Consider the following 19,729-nt stretch of genomic DNA (forward strand, 5'->3'; position numbering starts at 1 on the left):
AAACTAACTCCCACCATCCCAACTCTCCCACATCTCCCCAAGCCCCTCACTGTCTGTCACCCACCCTCTCCAAACCCCGGGCCCCGCCGGCCTTGACCCTCCCCTCTGACGGTGCCGGTCCCGGGCGGGGCGGTGGGAGGGAGGGGCGGCTGTGTATAAATGGCTGGGGCGTGTGTGAGTGAGTTTTCAGTGAGACAGGTGGACACCGGCAAGTGAGAGGAGCGGCTGAGAGAGTGAGAGGACACAGAGTGGGAGAGGACACAGAGAGGACACAGAGTGGGAGAGGGAGAGGACACAGGGAGAGGACACAGAGAGAGGACACAGAGTGACAAGTGGGGAGGCGATGGCGAGCTGGCGGCCCCTGCTGACGGCTACAGTGTGTTTGCTCTGCCTGCTCCAGGTGAGTGCAGAGCCTCGTCTAGTCCCGTCCCGCAGCGCGGACTGTCCTCTGTCTCTGTCTCTGTCTCTGTCTCTGTCTCTGTCTCTGTCTCTGTCTCTGTCGCCGCTCCCCTCGGGGTTTAATGGTTCTGATTTCTCCTGCAGGCGACTGTCACCCGGGCTCAAACCTGCGGCCAGGGAGAGGACGACAGGTGAGACCTCCCCACCCACCCCACCCCACTCCTCCCCTCTCCCCCCACTCCACCCCTCTCCCCCCACCCACCCCCTCACCCCCCCCCCCACCCCCACCACCCCCTCATCCCCCCCACCCCACCCCCTCATCCCCCCACCCACCCCCTCATCCCCCCACCCACCCCCTCACCCCCCCCCCACCCACCCCCTCATCCCCCCACCCACCCCCCACCCCCCCACCCACCCCCCACCCCCCACCCACCCCCCACCCCCCCCCACACCCCCCACCACCCCCCCTCCCTCTCCCCCCCCACCCCCCCCTCCCCCCACCCCCCCACCCACCCCCCCCCCCCCCCACCCCCCACCCCCCCCCCCCACCCCCCACCCCCCCCCACCCCCCACTCCCCCCACCCCCCCCCCTCCCCCACACCCCCCCCCCCCCCCCCACCCCCCCCCCCCCACACCCCCCACCCCCCCCCCACCCCACCCCCCACCCCCCCCCCCCCCCCCCCCACCCCCCCCCCCTCTCCCCCCACCCCCCCCCCCCCCACCACCCCCCCCCCTCCCCCCACCCCCCCACCCCCCCCCCACCCCCCCCCCCCCCACCCCCACCCCCCCCCCCACACCCACCCCCCCCCCCCCACCCCCAACCCCCCCACCCCCCCCCCACCCCCACCCCCCCACCACAACCCCCCCCCCCACCCCCCACCCCCCCCCCCTCCCCCACCCCCCCACCCCCCCCCCACCCACCCCCCCCCCCACCCCCACCCCCCCCCCACCCCCCCTCCCCCCCCCCAACCCCCCCCCCTCTCCCCCCACCCCCCCTCCCCTCCCCCCACACCCCCCCTCCCCCACCCCCCACCCCCCCACCCACTCCCCCCCACCCCCCCTCACACCCCCCCCCCCCCCCACCACCCCCCCCCCCCCCCCACACCCCCCCCCCCCCACCCCCCCCCACCCCCCACCCCCCCCCCCCCCCCCACCCCCCCCCCCCACCCCCCACCCCCCCCCCCCACACCCCCCCCCCCCCCCCACACCCCCCCCCCACCACCCCCCCCCCCCCACACCCCACCCCCCCCCCACCCCACCCCCCCCCCCCCACCCCACCCCCCCCCCCCCACCCACCCCCCCCACCCCCCACACCCCCCCCCCCACCCACCCCCCCCCCCCACACCCCCCACCCCCCCCCCCCACCCCCCACCCCCCCCCCCCACCCCCCCACCCCCACCCCCCACCCCCCCCCCCCCACCCCACACCCCCCCCCCCCCACCACCCCCCCCCCCACCCCCCCCCACCCCCCACCCCCCCACCCCCCACCACCCACCACCCCCCCCCCCCCCACCACACCCCCCCACCCACCACCCCCCCCCACCCCCCACACCCCACCCCCCACCCCCCCCCCACCTCCCCCCCCCCCCCCACACCCCCCCACCCACCCCCCCCCCCCACCCCCACCCCCCCACCACCCCCCCCCCCCACCCCCACACCCCCCCCACCCCACACACCCCCCCCCACCACCCCCCCCCCCACCCCCACACCCCCCCACCCCCACTCCCCCCCACCACCCACCCCCCCCCCCACACACCCCCCACCTCCCTCCCCCCCCCACCCCCCACACCCCCCCCCCACCACCCCCCCCCACCCCCTCCCCCCCCACCCCCTCACCCCCCCACCACCCTCTCACCCCCCCCACCCACACACCCCCCACCTCCCACTCCCCCCCACCACCCCCCCCCCCACCCCTCTCACCCCCCCCCACCCTCTCACCCCCCACCACCCTCCCCCCCACCACCCACTCCCCCCACCTCCCTCCTCCCCCCACCACCCTCTCCCCCCACCTCCCCTCACCCCCCACCTCCCTCACCCCCCCCCACCCACTCACCCCCCACCTCCCACTCTCCCCCCACCTCCCTCTCCCCCCCACCTCCCTCCCCCCACCTCCCTCTCCCCCCACCTCCCTCTCTCCCCCCACCCCCACACTCCCCCCACCTCCCTCTCCCCCCACCTCCCTCTCCCCCCCCACCCCTCTCTCCCCCCACCTCCCTCTCTCCCCCCACCTCCCTCTCTCCCCCCCCTCCCTCTCTCCCCCCACCTCCCTCTCTCCCCCCCCCACCCCTCTCCCCCCCCACCTCCCTCTCTCCCCCCCACCTCCCCCCCCCCCCACCTCCCTCTCCCCCCCCCACCTCCCTCTCTCCCCCCCCACCACCCTCTCTCCCCCCCCCACCTCCCTCTCTCCCCCCCCCACCCCCTCTCCCCCCCCCACCTCCCTCTCCCCCCCCACCTCCCTCTCCCCCCCCCACCTCCCTCTCTCCCCCCCCCACCTCCCTCCTCCCCCCCCCACCTCCCTCTCTCCCCCCCCACCTCCCTCTCTCCCCCCCCCACCTCCCTCTCTCCCCCCCCCACCTCCCTCTCTCCCCCCCCCACCTCCCTCTCTCCCCCCCCCACCTCCCTCTCTCCCCCCCCACCTCCCTCTCTCCCCCCCCCACCTCCCTCTCTCCCCCCCCCACCTCCCTCTCTCCCCCCCACCTCCCTCTCTCCCCCCCCACCTCCCTCTCTCCCCCCCACCTCCCTCTCTCCCCCCCCACCTCCCTCTCTCCCCCCCAACCTCCCTCTCTCCCCCCCACCTCCCTCTCTCCCCCCAACTCCCTCTCTCCCCCAACTCCCTCTCTCCCCCACTCCCTCTCTCCCCCCACCTCCCTCTCTCCCCCACCTCCCTCTCTCCCCCCACCTCCCTCTCTCCCCCCACCTCCCTCTCTCCCCCCACCTCCCTCTCTCCCCCCACCTCCCTCTCTCCCCCACCTCCTCTCTCCCCCCACCTCCCTCTCTCCCCCCACCTCCCTCTCTCCCCCACCTCCCTCTCTCCCCCCACCTCCCTCTCTCCCCCCACCTCCCTCTCTCCCCCCACCTCCCTCTCTCCCCCCACCTCCCTCTCTCCCCCCACCTCCCTCTCTCCCCCCACCTCCCTCTCTCCCCCCACCTCCCTCTCTCCCCCCACCTCCCTCTCTCCCCCCACCTCCCTCTCTCCCCCCACCTCCCTCTCTCCCCCCACCTCCCTCTCTCCCCCCACCTCCCTCTCTCCCCCCACCTCCCTCTCTTCCCCCCACCTCCCTCTCTTCCCCCCACCTCCCCCTCTTCCCCCACCTCCCCCTCTTCCCCCCACCTCCCCTCTCTCTCCCCCCCCCCCCCTCCCTCTGCCCCAGGCATCTGTCTGTGGCAGCTCGCTTTGCACAAGTTGGTTCTGGGGTATCCAACTCTGCAATTGACTTCAGAGTTTCTGACTAAAGTACTGAGAATCTGGAAAGCGATGAACAAGTTCAGTTTAATTTAGTTTATCATTGACACGTGCACCGAGGTTGAGTAAAAAGCTCTTGTGTTCTATCCAGTCAGCAGAAACTGTAAATGTTAAATAAAAGCATAAAATGTTGGGAGCCCTCAGGGTTCAAATTTCAAATGATGATGAAACAGAAACATAAATATGTGCAGGAGTAGGCCATTCGGCCCTTCGAGCCAGCACCGCCATTCAATATGATCATGGTTGATCATCCAGAATCGGTACCCTGTTCCTGCTTTCTCCCCATGTCCCTTGATTCTGTTAGCTCTAAGAGCTATATCTAACTCTCTCTTAAATACAATGAGAATGATTGTGATTGTTATCTTTGTCCACAGCTGTCGATCACACTGGACCCACCTGTGGTACGTCTGGTGAGCGTCATTTTCTCTCTACATTCTGGTTACTCTGCTGCTGATATTTCTGTTTTGGGTTGAAGTTCATTATTGTCACGTGTACGGAGTTACAGTGAAAAGCTTTTGTTTGCTTGCATGGTGTAATACTACACATAAATCAGGCCAAGTGCAATAAGTAGAGTGAAGAGAAAGATACCTCTATGTGGAAGAAAGAACTGCAGGTGCTGGTTTAAATCAAAGGTAAACACAAAGTGCTGGAGTAACTCAGCGGGACAGGCAACATCTCTGGAGAGAAGGAATGGGTGACGTTTCGGGTCGAGACCCTTCTTCAGTCTGAATGCTGCCTGTCTGCTGTTACTCCAGTATTTTGTGTCTACCTTAGAAAGATACTTCTCATTGATTCCTCATTGAAACGTACTGAATAGTGAAATGCCTGGATTGAGTGGATGTGGAGAGGATGTTTGCACTAGTGGGATAGTCTAGAACCAAAGGCCATAGCCTCAGGGTTAAAGGACTTTTCTTAAGAAGGAGACGAGGAGGAATTTCTTTAATCGGGGGGTAGTGAATCTGTTGGTTTATTGCCCCAGAAGGTCGTGGAGGCTGTCAATGGATATTTTTAAGACGGATAGATTCATAATTAGTACGGGGAGAAGGCAGGAGAAGGAAAGATAGGTCAGCTATGATTGAATGATGGGATAGACTTGATGGGCTGAATGGCCTACTCCTGCACCTATTGTCTATTGCTCCTATCACTTATGAACGTGATAGAGTGCAGAATATAGTTTGGAAGTCACCAAGCAATTTAGTTTAGAGATACAGCGTGGAAATAGCAGCCTATCGAGCCGGTGCCAACCTTTGATCCACCATACACTGGTTGTATGTTGTCCCAGTTTCGCTTCCTACAGACTAGGGAGCAATTTACAGAAGCCAATTTACCAACAAACCTGCATGTTTCTTGAATTGTGGACATCTCAGCATTGTAGCATAACAGTTCCATAGAAAAAGTCCAATGTCTGCAATAAGGCATCGGAGCAGAATTTGGCCATTTTGCCCATCGTTGGCTCTGCCATTCAGGATCTACTTTCCACTCTCAACCCCATTCTCCCGCCTTCTCCCCGTAACTTTTGACGCCCTTACTAATGAAGAAAGTAATGAAGGGGGTTGGACAATGGGGGCTGTACACTAGCTTATGGAAGGACAGTTTAGAAGTTGAATAAGAACTTGAAGAAGGTGAAGCGAAGGAGATGCTTTCATCAGACTGGCTACATGAGGACAGGTGCTAAAATTCTGTTGGGATAAACAAATTGTGGGCAGAATCTTTGACCCTTTGTTTGAATTCTGGCTTTATGAATGAAAGTGGATCTAGCTCAGGGGCCTGTCCCTGGCCTGTGCCGCCACCTCCTGAACAGGTTAATAATGCACTGGCTCCTTGGACAATAACGGTGTCACCGGCCGAGAGAAACGAGAAGCCAACTAAGTCCCCTCACCTGTGTCTGCCTATTACCTGCCACACTTTGTCCTGCTTCTCCTCTCTTGCACCTCCTACTCTTTCCCCAACCCCCCCCCCCCCCCCCGCCCCCCAACCCCCAATTACTCTGAGGAAGGATCACTACCCTAAAGATCACCTATCCATGTTCTCCAGAGATGCTGTCCTACCCACTGAGTTTCTCAAACAATTTGTCCCTTTGTGTAAGCCAGCATCTGCAATTCTGTAGTTCTACAGCCTGGAGCATGTTTTCTTCTGTGACATTGCACCGACTCCACTTCTGTTTTTGTTTGCGTGTTGTATTAACAAGAATATTTGACAAGGAAGAAAGCGGAGGTGCAGACTGATGTAAAACTACACCCCGGGGAACGCCCTTTGCACAGTTTTCAGTAAACTCCCCAGGGGTAACTCTGCGGGATTAACTCCAACACTTGGGTTGGTCCATTAGCTGTCAACGCTTGGTATCATTAGCGGACCAATGCTCGTATTTAATAAGGCACTCGTTAATAAACAAAAAAAACAAATGACCACATTTGGCAGAATAGTGATAGACTCTACTCGTGGGATTCTCACAAAGTAGATAAGGAACAAGAAATAAATGACATTAGAGAATTGGATACCAATTAACTGACGTTGCAGTTCCTGTGGGAAGTGTGTCCCCAAAGATGTGTTTTGTTTTCTCTGATAGTTTAGTCTTTGGCTGTTTGGTGGTTGCTAAGGCTGACAACTGTTGGTAAGCATGTAGTGTTTGTGCAGGTTTGTAAATGGCTCCCCTGTTGCCTCCTAGGCTGATTCTGTTGACGGTCTTCCTGTTGCTGGTGTGTGGGGTGACGGCCAGCTGCATCAAGTGCTGCCGGCGGTCCAAGCCCCAAGCCCCCACCTTCGCCAACCGACCGTACGAAGTGACTGTGATCGCCATTGACAATGACAGCAGCATAACACGTAAGTAGCAACACCATTGTCCCTCTATATTTCCACAGATGACCCACAGATGTCAACTTATTTACATCGGCGAAACCAAGCGCAGGCTCGGCGATTGCTTCGCTCAACACCTGCGCTCGGTCCGCGTTGGCCAAACTGGTCTCCCGGTGGCCGAGCACTTCAACTCCCCCTCCCATTCCCAGTCTGACCTTTCTGTCATGGGCCTCCTCCAGTGCCATTGTGAGGCCCACCGGAAATTGGAGGAGCAGCGCCTCATATTTCGCCTGGGCAGCTTGCAGCCCAGTGGTATGAACATCGACTTCTCCCACTTTAGATAGTTCCTCTGTCCCTCTCTTCCCCTTCCCAGATCTCCCTCTATCTTCCTGTCTCCACCTATATCCTTCCTTTGTCCCGCCCCCCTGACATCAGTCTGAAGAAGGGTCGATGCAAAACGTCACCCATTCCTTCTCTCCTGAGATGCTGCCTGACCTGCTGAGTTACTCCAGCATTTTGTGAATAAATACCTCCCATTGTCCCTCTATAATCGTCACACGGGTACGTACAATGGTAATGATACTTTATTGTCACATGCACACAAGTACAGTGCAATGCTAGGCTTTGCATACAACCCCGTGAAGTCATGTATCTGCACTGACAAATTTACAAAAGTTCACCAAATACTCCCATCCCAATTGGGTCCCCCATTGTTCCCAGCAGCCCTCTGCTCTCGTTGATCGCTCACGCCCCACCCCTCCCCCACTCACGGGGCCCCCTCTTGCTCTCGCGGCGTGGGTCCCATTGACGTCCACATTGGGCAAGCCCAGGCCTACTGAAGGGCTCGTCGACAACGCTGAGCATGACGAGGTAGTTTGGCCCGTCGTGTCTGTCCTATCTCTTTGGTAGCACACTCCCTGCCTGTGCTTCCCCCGTAGCCCTGTAAGTGTACAAATACAAGGGTTTGCATTTTCTCTTGGGCAATCCCTGTTCAAACTGCTGACCTTTATAAGTAGCACGTCCAAATCACCCAGACATTGGGGAGAGTCCCTGCTGCTCCTCAGTCATGCATCGTTGCTGGTCTTGGCCGAACTGTGTTACATTCAGGAAAAAGCAGAGGCAGCCTCTATCTAGAAAATCCTTTGCACGGTGAAACCTCCCTTTGATCTCTGCTTTCACGGGGAGATGGGCACTTGGCAATGCCTCAGCTGGCTTCTTGCTATCTCTGAGACATGCCTTTGTTTGCTGTCACCATGATAGAATGTGGAAACATTTTCAACCCCAGGCTACTGGTGCACCGCATGTCGGCTGCAGACTTGTTCGTAGTGTCTGATCTAAGTGCGTTTACTTAGCCTGATCAGAATGATTATTAGTTGCAACATCTGAGCTGACTGGAGCAGGGCATTTTCTCACCTGTTGGCCCTTCTTTGATCTGTGGCATTGCAGTTGGTTGTCCCCTCCCAGGGTGTGTCGGTTCAGGTTGGTGTACAGCAGCTCTGTTGAGAAATCCATGCAGTGGATGAGGACAGACCTGGGCTGAGCTGTAGCATAATGTTACCCCGCCCCCCCTCCCCCACCGAGACCGAATAACCAGCAGCCGGTCACAATCAGAGGTCCTCAAGGCCTAGAAGGAGTGGACGTGGGGAGGATGTTTCCACTAGTGGGAGAGTCTTGGACCAGAGGCCAAAGTCTCAGAATAAAAGGACGTACCTTCAGAAAGGAGATGAGAAGGAATTTCTTTAGTCGTAGGGTAGTGAATCTGTGGCATTCATTGCCATAGATGGCTGCAGAGGCCAAGTCAATGAATATTTTTAAGATAGAGATTGACAGATTCTTAATTAATAACAGTGTTGGGTGTTATGGGGAGAAGAGCAGGAGATTGGGGTTAAGATGGATCAGCCATGATTGAATGGCGGAGTAGACTTGATGGGCCAAATGACCTAGTTCTGCTCCTAGAACTTATGAACTCAACAAGAGCAACTTGAGGGAACTCGAGACCTCTGCAAACTCTCAATGCTTGACACCCACCAACTGACCCAAACTGTAGAGAGAAAGAACCAACGAGCAAACATATTCTTGCAGTGATTGCACTGAGGAAGTTGTTATTTGAAGATTTGATGTTTACATGTTTAAACATTATCTGAAAGCTACCGGAGTCTGAAGCCTCAATTGTGAGAAGTCTTTGTAGAGAAGTTTGACAATTCTTCAAACCACCATTCCCTGCTTTCAGCAGTTTGGGCCATTTGCTTTTAAATTGTATTCTTTAACTTGGTAATCCTTTTATTTTTCCCTGGGCAAAGATTTCTCCTGTACTCCGGTAAATCTACTGTATTTAACTTTGGAAAGTAAGCGAACTATGTTTTCTTTTTGCTTTCTCAGCAAACAGTACCCTGCAGTACATATCCACTGGCAGGAACCACATCTCGTTGCGGGATCCCAGTCAACTCACCCTGCCTCCTCCATCGTACAGCGTCTGCACCATTGACAACCCTCCGACCTACGAGATGGCCCTGAAAATGGCCAAAGCCCCTGAAACCTCTGACCCAACGAACGGGGCAGAGAATCCAAATGGAAATGGGGCTCAGATTCCACAAAGGATCAAAGGGCCTGGACCCACAGATGGAACAGTTGCACCATCCTCATTGGCATCGTCGTAGCGATAGGAACTCCTGAATCAACATTAGACCGTGTACCATTTTCAGGCAGTGAAATATTTTCAGCAAATTGCTGCAAAATGGCTCCATTACTGAGTAATGACATTTGAGCAGTCGGCTTATCAGGAGGGTGTATTACCATTGACGCTATTCAATGCAAACGACACCTTAGTTTCACAAGATATTTTTGCACAAATGCATGACGAGTTTTTGGTTCCATATTTTGTATTTATATTGCATTCTATTTCTACCAGCACTAAAAATCGCAAAGCCTAAATTGGGCTCTTCCTGTTAAAGCCTGGCTTTCAAACCTACAGCACCGTTGTGACGATGGGCACTAATTTTACGTTGGGAATCTTCAAGCATAATAAAGCATTTCTATTTCATTCGGACAGTTCTGTTCCAACATGCAGTGGGCAAAAACAAGAAAATGGATGTCCCCTTCTTGTTTCTGAGGTAGACTCAAAATGCTGGAGTAACTCAGCGGGACTGGCAGCAACCATGGAGAGAAGGAATGGGTGACATTTCGTGTCGAGACCCTTCTTCAGACTGGTCTCTACCTGAAACGTCACCCATTCCTTCTCTCCAGAGATGCTGCCTGTTAGTCCAGCATTTTGTGTCTACCTTCGATTTTAAACCGGAATCTGCGGTTCTTACCTCCCCTTCTTGTTTCTGTTGTGTCGCCCGCCCGGGGTGATTGCAAGGGTTAGCTCAATTGTGCTTTTGATTATGATAAAGTGAGCTAATTCATGAAATGACTTTACATTTGCACGGTACACAGCCACTTACTTTTATTGCTGACTATAAATGTAAAGAGACTGCTGCTATTAACAGATCAGCAAAACCATTTGGGGTTTGTTGGCTGAGAAGGTCAAAGTAGCCCATTGTGACTCTCCTTGAAGTTGGTAACAAAGTCTTGTTTACATAATGAGAAATACTTGCATTCTTATGTTAATGTATATGTACAGTTATGCTATTTTTTATAAAGCTCTAGTTTTATTACAATGCTTTGTAAACTTTTTTAAAATGTATCTTTATCAAGAAATTGACAATAAATATTCAAAGAACAAATGTCCTTATTTGAACTACCACAGGGTCTGGTGGATCATTGGATAACTGCCCCAGGCTGAGGGGCCTTTGTAATGTTCTGTTGGAACCAGCTGCCTCTTGTGTGGAGTGTGAGGTTGAACAAGTATTAGTGGGGACTGCGGTATGTGGTAACTGCATGTGGTAACGTTCTGGTCAACTGTAATCTTGATCTTCACTTGGCACACGCACTTTAAAGAGTTTTCCAATGCTGTGTGTTTATCCCAGAGCTTCTGGTGTGTAGCTTACTATATATATATATATATATAAATATATGGAGAAGAGGGACTGATTGGGGTGAAAAAAGGTCTTTGAAGGCGTCAGTTGGATTCCCCACCAGTGTGAAGTGTAAACCCCTCTTTCCCTTTGGACTGAAGGTGCAACAGACTGAAAGCACGTACCAGCAAAGAACAGCTTTCTCCTCACTGTTTTCTGACTATTGAACGGACTTCCCATAAGCTCAGGATTCGAAGGGGTTAGGGAGAGGCTGGTTTGCATAATGGACTAGGTGGCATCAACAACTCTGCATTTTCTTGCAGTCTTGGGCGGAGCAATTGCCAAACCAACCTATAATGCATCTGGATAACATTGCTGCCTCCAGTGCATCTGTAGACATTGGCAAGTGTCATTGGAGACATGCCTTGGTCTTCTGAGGAAGTAGAGGCATTAGCGTGGTTGGACCCACACACATTGTCAGCGACATTTAAACCTGGCAATTTGAAGCTCACGAACATTTACTCTTCAGCACTGTTGATGTGGGGCATGTACTCCATCCCTTTTCCTGATGTCGATGACCACCTCCTTTGTTTTGTTCCTGACAGTGCTTGCTAATTGGACATGCAATTGGCTGGGTGGTAGAAAGCAGGGGGTGATGGTGGAGGGTTGTTTATTGGACTGGAGCCTGTCACTAGTGGTGTGCCTCTCGGGTCGGTGCTGGATCCACTGTCGTTTGATGATGATTTGGATGAGAATGTGCAAGGAATGATCAGGTTTGTGGATGAGACTAAAATAGGTGGTATTGTAGACGGTGAAGAATGTTATCAAGAATTACAGTGGGATTTAGACTTTAGAGATCGTGGAAATAGGCCCTTCAGCCCACCGAGTCCACGCTGACCAGTGATCAACACGTACACTCGCACTATCCTTCACACTAGGGACAATTTACACTTTTTACAGAAACCATTTAACCTACAAACCTGTACGTCTTTCGAGTGTGGGAGGAACCCGGAGAAACCTCTTGCGGTCGCATGGAGAACGTGCAGACTCCACACAGTCAGGATCGAACCCGGGTCTCTGGCGCTGTAAGGCAGCACCACTTACCACTACACCACTGTACCGCCCTGATTTTGATCAGCTAAATAAATGGGTGGAAGAATGGCAAATGGAGTTTAATTCAGATGTCTGAGGTGTTGCATTTTGGGAAGTCAATCCAGGGCAGGATATTCACAGGGAAATGTAAGACCTTGGGAACTGTAGTGGGACAGAGGAACCTAGGAGTACATGAGCACGGTTCCCTGCAAGTGGCAGCGCAGGAAGATAGAGTGGTGAAGAAGACTCTTGGCACACTGGCCTTCATCAGTTGTTGAATTGAGTGCAGAAGTTAGGACATTATGTTGCAATTGTATCAGATGTTGATGAGGCCACATTTGGAGTATTGTTATTTTGGTCACCCTGTTAGAGGAAAGATGCCATTAGCTGGAAAGAATCCAGCAAAAGATTTATGAGGACTCCATAAGTTATATGGAGAGGGTGGGGGTACAGATAGTATTGAGGAATTGTAATGGACGATAGAGAAGACTCGAAGGGCTGAATTGCATTTTGCCACTAATTGTTGTTTTAGTTGATGGGAACCAAACCCAGTGCCCTGGGAATCCACAACTGCTTTGTGAGGAGCCATTCCGGCTGGTGGGAACTTTCATTGCAGTTGGCAGTCTTGCACTTTCCCTGTGTGTGAGATCATGTGTATGGGATCCTTCTGTGCATGGGAGCACCCTGTGTGTTGGATCCTGCAGTGCAAAAGTTTGCTGTTTGCCGACATTGCAGTTATGCCCACAATTGACATGTTTCATTCTGATATGCCGAAATGTGAATATCATAGCCATCCAGCATGGAAACAGGCCCTTCAGCCCACCTGTCCATGCTGACCATGAGCTAGTTCCATTTGCCTGCATTTGTCCCGTATTCTTTCCATATACCTGTCCAAATATCTTTTTAAAGTGTACCTGCCCCAACCACTTCTTCAAGCAGCTTGTTCCATATACCCATCACTCTGTGTAAAAATGTTGCCTCTCAGTTTCCTATTAAACCTTTCCCCTCTTACCTTGAACCCATGCTTACTTCCCCTTCTCTGCGAATAGGTTTTTGTGCATTCATGCTATTTATTTCCCTCATGACTTTACATCCCCTATAAGATCATTCCTCAGCCAGCAGCGCTACAAGGAATGAAGTCTTAGTCTGCCTGACCTATCCCTACAGTTCAGGCCCTTAAATCCTTCTCTGTACTCATTCCAGCTTAATGGCATATTTCCTATATCAGGGTGACCAAAAGCTGAGCACAGTACTCTAGGTTTCATTGGGACATGCTGAAATAAAGGCTCCAGAAATGTTGTTCACTGGTCAATTGTTGGCGTCCACATTTCTGTATCTGTTGTTGGAGAACCTTTGTCCCGCCCCCCTGACATCAGTCTGAAGAAGGGTCTCGACCCGAAACGTCACCCATTCCTTCTCTCCCGAGATGCTGCCTGACCTGCTGAGTTACTCCAGCATTTTGTGAATAAATACCTTCGATTTGTACCAGCATCTGCAGTTATTTTCTTACATGAATCAATAAACAATGTCATTAAGTATAAGAAAATAACTGCAGATGCTGGTACAAATCGATTTATTCACAAAATGCTGGAGTAACTCAGCAGGTCAGGCAGCATCTCGGGAGAGAAGGAATGGGTGACGTTTCGGGTCGAGACCCTTCTTCAGACTGATGTCGGGGGTGGGACAAAGGAAGGAAAGGTGGAGACAGGAAGATAGAGGGAGATCTGGGAAGGAGGAGGGGAAGGGAGGGACAGAGGAGCTATCTGAAGTTGGAGAAGTTGAAGTTGAAGTTGAAGTTGGACCCCAACCCCCACCATTGCCGGGTGTTCACCATCCCCCCTGACCTCCCCCTTTCAGACACCGAACGGTCTGTCCTCAGCAGAGGCCTTACCTTTGTTCCCCTCCGCCCCCACATCAACGAGTTCCGCGTCCGCCATGACGTGGAGCTCTTCTTCCGCCGCCTCCGCCTCCGAGCCTTTTACCATGGTAAGGAGTCCCGACCCCGCACTGATGACCCCTTCTCCCGTCTCCAACGGACCCCCTCCACTTTTACCCCCCAGTATGGCCTACTACCCCCACTAGAACTTTTTATTTCAAACTGCCGGCGTGACATCGGCCGCCTCAAATTTTCCACCCCCCTGACTAACTCTAACCTCTCCCCTCCTGAACGTGCAGCCCTCAACTCACTCCGCAACAACCCGGACTTAATAATTAAACCCGCTGACAAGGGAGGGGCTGTGGTAGTCTGGCGTGCTGACCTCTACCGCACCGAGGCCAGACGACAACTATCAGACACCTCTTCCTACCTATCCCTGGACCATGACCCCACCGATGAACACCAGATCTTCATCAGCAGCACCATCACCGACCTCACCAACTCCGGCGAACTACCCCTCAGTGCCTCCAATCTCATAGTTCCCCAGCCCCGCACGGCCCGATTCTACCTCCTACCCAAAATCCACAAACACAATTGTCCCGGCAGACCCATTGTCTCTGCCTGCTCATGCCCCACCGAACTTATCTCTACCTACCTCGACTCCATCCTATCCCCCCTGGTCAAATCCCTCCCCACCTACGTCCAAGACACCTCACACGCTCTCCATCTCCTGGATAACTTCCGGTTCCCAGGCCCCCACTCCCTCATTTTCACCATGGATGTCCAGTCACTCTACACTTCCATCCCCCACAAGGATGGTCTTGAAGCCCTCCGTTTCTTCCTCGACCGTAGAACCAGCCAATCCCCATCGACCAACACTCTCCTCCGCCTAGCAGAGCTGGTTCTTACCCTCAACAACTTCTCCTTTGACTCCTCCCACTTCCTCCAAACCAGAGGCGTAGCTATGGGCACTCGCATGGGCCCTAGCTACGCCTGCCTCTTTGTCGGGTACGTCGAACAATCCCTGTTCCAGACGTACACTGGCCCCATCCCCGAACTCTACCTCCGCTACATCGACGACTGCATTGGTGCTACCTCTTGCACCCATGCAGAACTCACTGACTTTATACACTTCACCTCCAATTTCCATCCTGCCCTTAAATATACCTGGACTATCTCTGACATCTCCCTCCCGTTTCTGGACCTCACCATCTCCATCACAGGAGAAAAATTAGTGACGGACATTTATTACAAGCCCACCGACTCGCACAGCTATCTGGACTACACTTCTTCCCACCCGGTCCCCTGCAAAAAGTCTATCCCCTACTCCCAATTCCTCCGTCTACGCCGCATCTGTGCCCGGGATGAGGTGTTTCAGACTAGGGCTTCCGAGATGTCCTCGTTTTTCAGAAAACGGGGCTTCCCCTCCTCCATTATAGATGAGGCTCTCACTAGGGTCTCTTCTACATCCCGCAGCTCCGCTCTTGCTCCCCATCCCCCCACTCGCAACAAGGACAGGATCCCCCTCGTTCTCACCTTCCACCCCACCAGCCAGCGGATCCAACATATCATCCACCAACATTTCCGTCACCTACAACAGGACCCCACCACTGGCCATATCTTCCCATCCCCTCCCCTCTCTGCATTCCGCAGAGACCGTTCCCTCCGCAACTCCCTGGTCCACTCGTCCCTTCCTACCCAAACCACCCTAACCCCGGGCACTTTCCCTTGCAACCGCACGAGATGCAACACCTGTCCCTTTACCTCCCCCCTCAACTCCATCAAAGGACCCAAACATTCTTTCCAGGTGAGACAGAGGTTCACCTGCACCTCCTCCAACCTCATCTATTGCATCCGCTGCTCTAGATGTCAACTCATCTATATCGGCGAAACCAAGCGCAGGCTCGGCGATCGCTTCGCTGAACACCTGCGCTCGGTCCGCATTAACGCCACTGATCTCCCGGTGGCCCAGCACTTCAACTCCCCCTCCCATTCCCAGTCTGACCTCTCTGTCATGGGCCTCCTCCAGTGCCATAGCGAGGCCCGCCGGAAATTGGAGGAGCAGCACCTCATATTTCGCCTGGGCAGTTTGCGGCCCGGTGGTATGAACGTTGACTTCTCCAACTTCAGATAGCTCCTCTGTCCCTCCCTTCCCCTCCTCCTTCCCAGATCTCCCTCTATCTTCCTGTCTCCACCTATATCCTTCCTTTGTCCCACCCCCGACATCAGTCTGAAGAAGGGTCTCGACCCGAAACGTCACCCATTCCTTCTCTCCCGAGATGCTGCCTGACCTGCTGAGTTACTCCAGCATTTTGTGAATAAAACAATGTCATTAACGTCCTTCCCACACCCACAAAGTCCATGGCAGGTTTACTGAAAGCCGGAGGGACAAAGAATTGCAAGTCATAAGATATTAAGGAATAGGAGTAGAATTAGGCCATTCGGCCCATCAAGCCTACTCTGCCATTCAATCATGGCTGATCTATCTCTCCCTCCTAGCCCCATTCTCCTGCCTTCTCCCCATAACCTCTGACACCTGTACATCAAGAATCTATCTATCTCTGCCTTAAAAATATCCACTGACTTGGCCTCCACAGCCCTCTGTGGCAAAGAATTCCACAGATTCACCACGATATGACTAGATGTTGGAATCTTGAGCACAAACCGAAGTGCTGGAGGAACTCAACAGATCAGGCACTGTCTGTGGAGGGAATGGACAGTTGGCATTATGGTCGCGATCCTCCTTCATCCTGATTGTAGTTGGGGGGAGGGAAAGAGGCTGGAAAAGAGCGGACAAAGCCTGGCAAGTGATAGGTGGGGAGTTTGATTAGCAGATGGTTGGAGTAGATGACAAGGGCTAGAGGTGAAAAGCAGACAAAAGAGAAAACTCTTCGGTACGAACCACCCAAACGCAGGATCGGCGATCGTTTCGCTCAACACCTTCGCTCGGTCCGCCTTAACCAACTTAATCTCCCGGTGGCTCAGCACTTCAACTCCCCCTCCCACTCCCAGTCTGACCTTTCTGTCGTGGGCCTCCTCCATTGTCATAGTGAGGCCCAGCGCAAATTGGAGGAACAGCATCTCATATTTCACTTGGGCAGTTTATACCCCAGCGGTATGAACATTGACTTCTCCAACTTCAGATAGTTCCTCTGTCCCTCTCTTTCTCCTCCCTCTCCCCAGTTCTCCCACTGTCTTCCTGTCTCCTACTGCTTCCTATCTTTGTCCCACCCCCTCCCCTGACATCAGCCTGGGCGGCACGGTGGCGCAGCGGTAGAGTTGCTGCTTTACAGCGAATGCAGCGCCGGAGACTCAGGTTCGATCCTGACTACGGGTGCTGCACTGTAAGGAGTTTGTACGTTCTCCCCGTGACCTGCGTGGGTTTTCTCCGAGATCTTCGGTTTCCTCCCACACTCCAAAGACGTACAGGTATGTAGGTTAATTGGCTGGGTAAATGTAAAAATTGTCCCTAGTGGGTGTAGGATAGTGTTAATGTACGGGGATTACTGGGCGGCACGGACTTGGAGGGCCGAAAAGGCCTGTTTCCGGCTGTATATATATGATATGATAAGAAGGGTCTCGACCGGAAACGTCACACATTCCTTCTCTCCTGAGATGCTGCCTGACCCGCTGAGTTACTCCAGCATTTTGTGCCTACCTTCGATTTGAACCAGCATCTGCAGTTATTTTCCTATACAAGCCCATGCAACACCATCACTAAAAATCTGCTTAATCTGTACCATCCAGTTTATTGGCGGCTGTGCATGGTTGTAAGACCCACGGCCCACTCCGAGATACCTTGGACCCAGGTTGAAATCATCCGCTTAATCTCTCTGAATTTTACATTGTGATTTACAAAACCGTGCGATAATTGTGTTACAGTGGGAGGGAGAAGAAAACAAGGTCTCAAAATTAAATATATTTATATTTGTCATCGTGTCCGGAGTCTTGATGGAACATCTGTCAATGCGGGAATGCCACCGAGCAGTCACTGCTCAGATGCAACTCTTACTTCAGAAGAAGCCATTACTTGATCAATTTGAAGGATTCACCAGTCATCATGTCGACAAATTCTGGAAAAGAAGTGTTCAGTTTAGAGATAGATACAGCATGGAAACAGTCCATTCAACCCACCGAGCCCGTGCCGACCTTCGATCACCCATTCTCACCAGTTCTATGTTATCCCACTTTCTCATCTCTTCCCTAACACACCAGGGATCATTTCCAGAGGCTAACTAAGCTACATTCTTGGGATTATAGGAGGAAACCGGAGCACCCAGAGGAAAGAAGGATGAGAGGAGATCTTATCGAAACGTATAAGATTATTAAGGGGTTGGACACGTTAGAGGCAGGAAACATGTTCCCAATGTTGGGGGAGTCCAGGACAAGGGGCCACAGTTTAAGAATAAGGTGTAGGCCATTTAGAACTGAGATGAGGAAAAACATTTTCAGTCAGAGAGTTGTGAATCTGTGGAATTCTCTGCCTCAGAAGGCAGTGGAGGCCAATTCTCTGAATGCGTTCAAGAGAGAGCTAGATAGAGCTCTTAAGGATAGCGGAGTCAGGGGGTATGGGGAGAAGGCAGGAACGGGGTACTGATTGAGAATGATCAGCCATGATCACATTGAATGGCGGTGCTGGCTCAAAGGGCCGAATGGCCTCCTCCTGCACCTATTGTCTATTGTCTATTAAACCCACGTGGTCACAGGGAGAGCCTACAAAGTCCACACAGAGTGTACCAGAGGACTGGGTGGAACTAGGGGTCTCTGGTGCTGTGTGGCAGCAGCCCTGCCAGCATGCCACCCAAAATTTAAATCCCGCAGCCCCCCATTGTGGGATTTGACCACCCTGGCCTCTGGATGGCCAACCCAGTAATTTAGCTGCTGTGCCACTCCCTTCCCCATCGCAGCAGGGTTCAAATAGTTCACAACCAGCTCTGAGTTGTCCCCTCAGTCCCCTCTACCTTGGTAGTCGATTGTGCCATCACCATCTTTGTCAGCTTCCATCATCATCTGTTCTGCTTCCTCTTCGTTGAGCGGCTCCCCAGCATTCATCAGGACGTACCTTATAAACCACAGAGAGCAAAACAGGTGGTGATGGCAAAGAACATTCGCCCGTTTGGAAATGACTCATTAAAAAGTTCATGTTGCAGTTTTGTAAAGAGTGGTGGGAGTGACAGTCTGTGATCTCATTAAGTCACACTGCACACAAACAGACCTTTCAGCCCACTGTGGCTGGCCATGGACTGAACAAAATACAAAGTGCTGGAGCAACTCAGCGGCTCACGTTCCATCTGGGGAGGGAGTGGGCAGCTGATGTTTTGGGTCGGGACCCTTCTTCAGCCTCCGTGCTGTACAGTTTGAAGGATCTGTGTTGACAAACCTTTGTTTTGGCCTTTTTTTAAAAATCTCCAGTTCCCTCCCCTCTACTTTCTGTCTGAAGACGAGTCCCGACCCGAAATCTCACCCAACCTTTTTCTCCAGAGATGCTGCCTGACCCGCTGAGTTACTCCAGCACTTTGTGTCTATCTTCGGTACATACCAGCACCTGCAGTTCCTTTCTACATACACATAGTCTGTGTAGGAAGGAACTGCAGATGCTGGTTTAAACCAAAGATAGACACAAAAAAGGTGGAGTAACTCAGCGGGACAAGCAGCATCCCTGGAGAGAAGGAATGGGTGACGTTTCGGGTCAAGACCCTTCTTCAGACCATAGCCAGTGTTGTTATGTTATTGTTTGGTTGTGTTACATTTTCCTTTACTTAAGAGCATGAGAAGTAGGATCAGGGCCAGGACTCCTAGCCCTTCGAGCCTGCTCTGCCATTGTGATCTTCTATCTCATCACCATTTTCTTGCCCAATTCCGATATCCCGAATCCCTTAATGCGCTGGTCCAGCAGCCTGAATTAATGGATTTATTCACAAAATGCTGGAGTAACTCAGCAGGTCAGGCAGCATCTCGGGAGAGAAGGAATGGGTGACGTTTCGGGTCGAGACCCTTCTTCAGACTGATGTCAGGGGGGCGGGACAAAGGAAGGATATAGGTGGAGACAGGAAGATAGAGGGAGATCTGGGAAGGGGGAGTGGAAGAGAGGGACAGAGGAACTATCTAAAGTTGGAGAAGTCGATGTTCATACCACTGGGCTGCAAACTG

At 53.7% G+C, this 19,729-nt stretch overlaps 2 protein-coding genes across 2 annotated transcripts in view; one reads left to right on the forward strand and one right to left on the reverse strand.

Moving 5' to 3' along the window:
• The first annotated feature begins 302 nt into the window (after positions 1 to 302).
• LOC144608082 (transmembrane protein 52-like) lies at positions 303 to 9,798 on the forward strand. Its single transcript, XM_078425380.1, has 5 exons — positions 303 to 400; positions 544 to 590; positions 4,237 to 4,272; positions 6,528 to 6,682; positions 9,035 to 9,798. Exons 1-5 carry the CDS (start codon positions 344 to 346, stop codon positions 9,310 to 9,312), a joined length of 573 nt encoding a protein of 190 aa, XP_078281506.1. The 5' UTR covers positions 303 to 343; the 3' UTR covers positions 9,313 to 9,798.
• A 7,807-nt stretch (positions 9,799 to 17,605) lies between these two features.
• LOC144607907 (uncharacterized) overlaps positions 17,606 to 19,729 on the reverse strand; it is a 53,008-nt gene continuing 50,884 nt past the window's right edge. The window contains exons 7-8 of the mRNA XM_078425035.1: positions 18,541 to 18,641; positions 17,606 to 17,652 (exon numbers count right to left, since the gene is read on the reverse strand). Of these exons, the coding sequence (XP_078281161.1) occupies positions 17,606 to 17,652; positions 18,541 to 18,641 (148 nt within the window). The remainder of the gene's footprint in view (positions 17,653 to 18,540; positions 18,642 to 19,729) is intronic.

The sequence above is a fragment of the Rhinoraja longicauda genome, chromosome 30, assembly GCF_053455715.1.
Source record: "Rhinoraja longicauda isolate Sanriku21f chromosome 30, sRhiLon1.1, whole genome shotgun sequence".
In the NCBI taxonomy this organism is placed as follows: Eukaryota; Metazoa; Chordata; class Chondrichthyes; order Rajiformes; family Arhynchobatidae; genus Rhinoraja; species Rhinoraja longicauda.

Coding starts and splice junctions, on each gene's coding strand:
- LOC144608082 (XM_078425380.1), top strand. CDS start 344: ATGGCGAGCTGGCGGCCCCTGCTGACGGCTACAGTGTGTTTGCTCTGC. Junction 591..4,236: donor GGCCAGGGAGAGGACGACAG/GTGAGACCTCCC, acceptor CTTTGTCCACAG/CTGTCGATCACACTGGACCC. Junction 4,273..6,527: donor ACCCACCTGTGGTACGTCTG/GTGAGCGTCATT, acceptor GTTGCCTCCTAG/GCTGATTCTGTTGACGGTCT.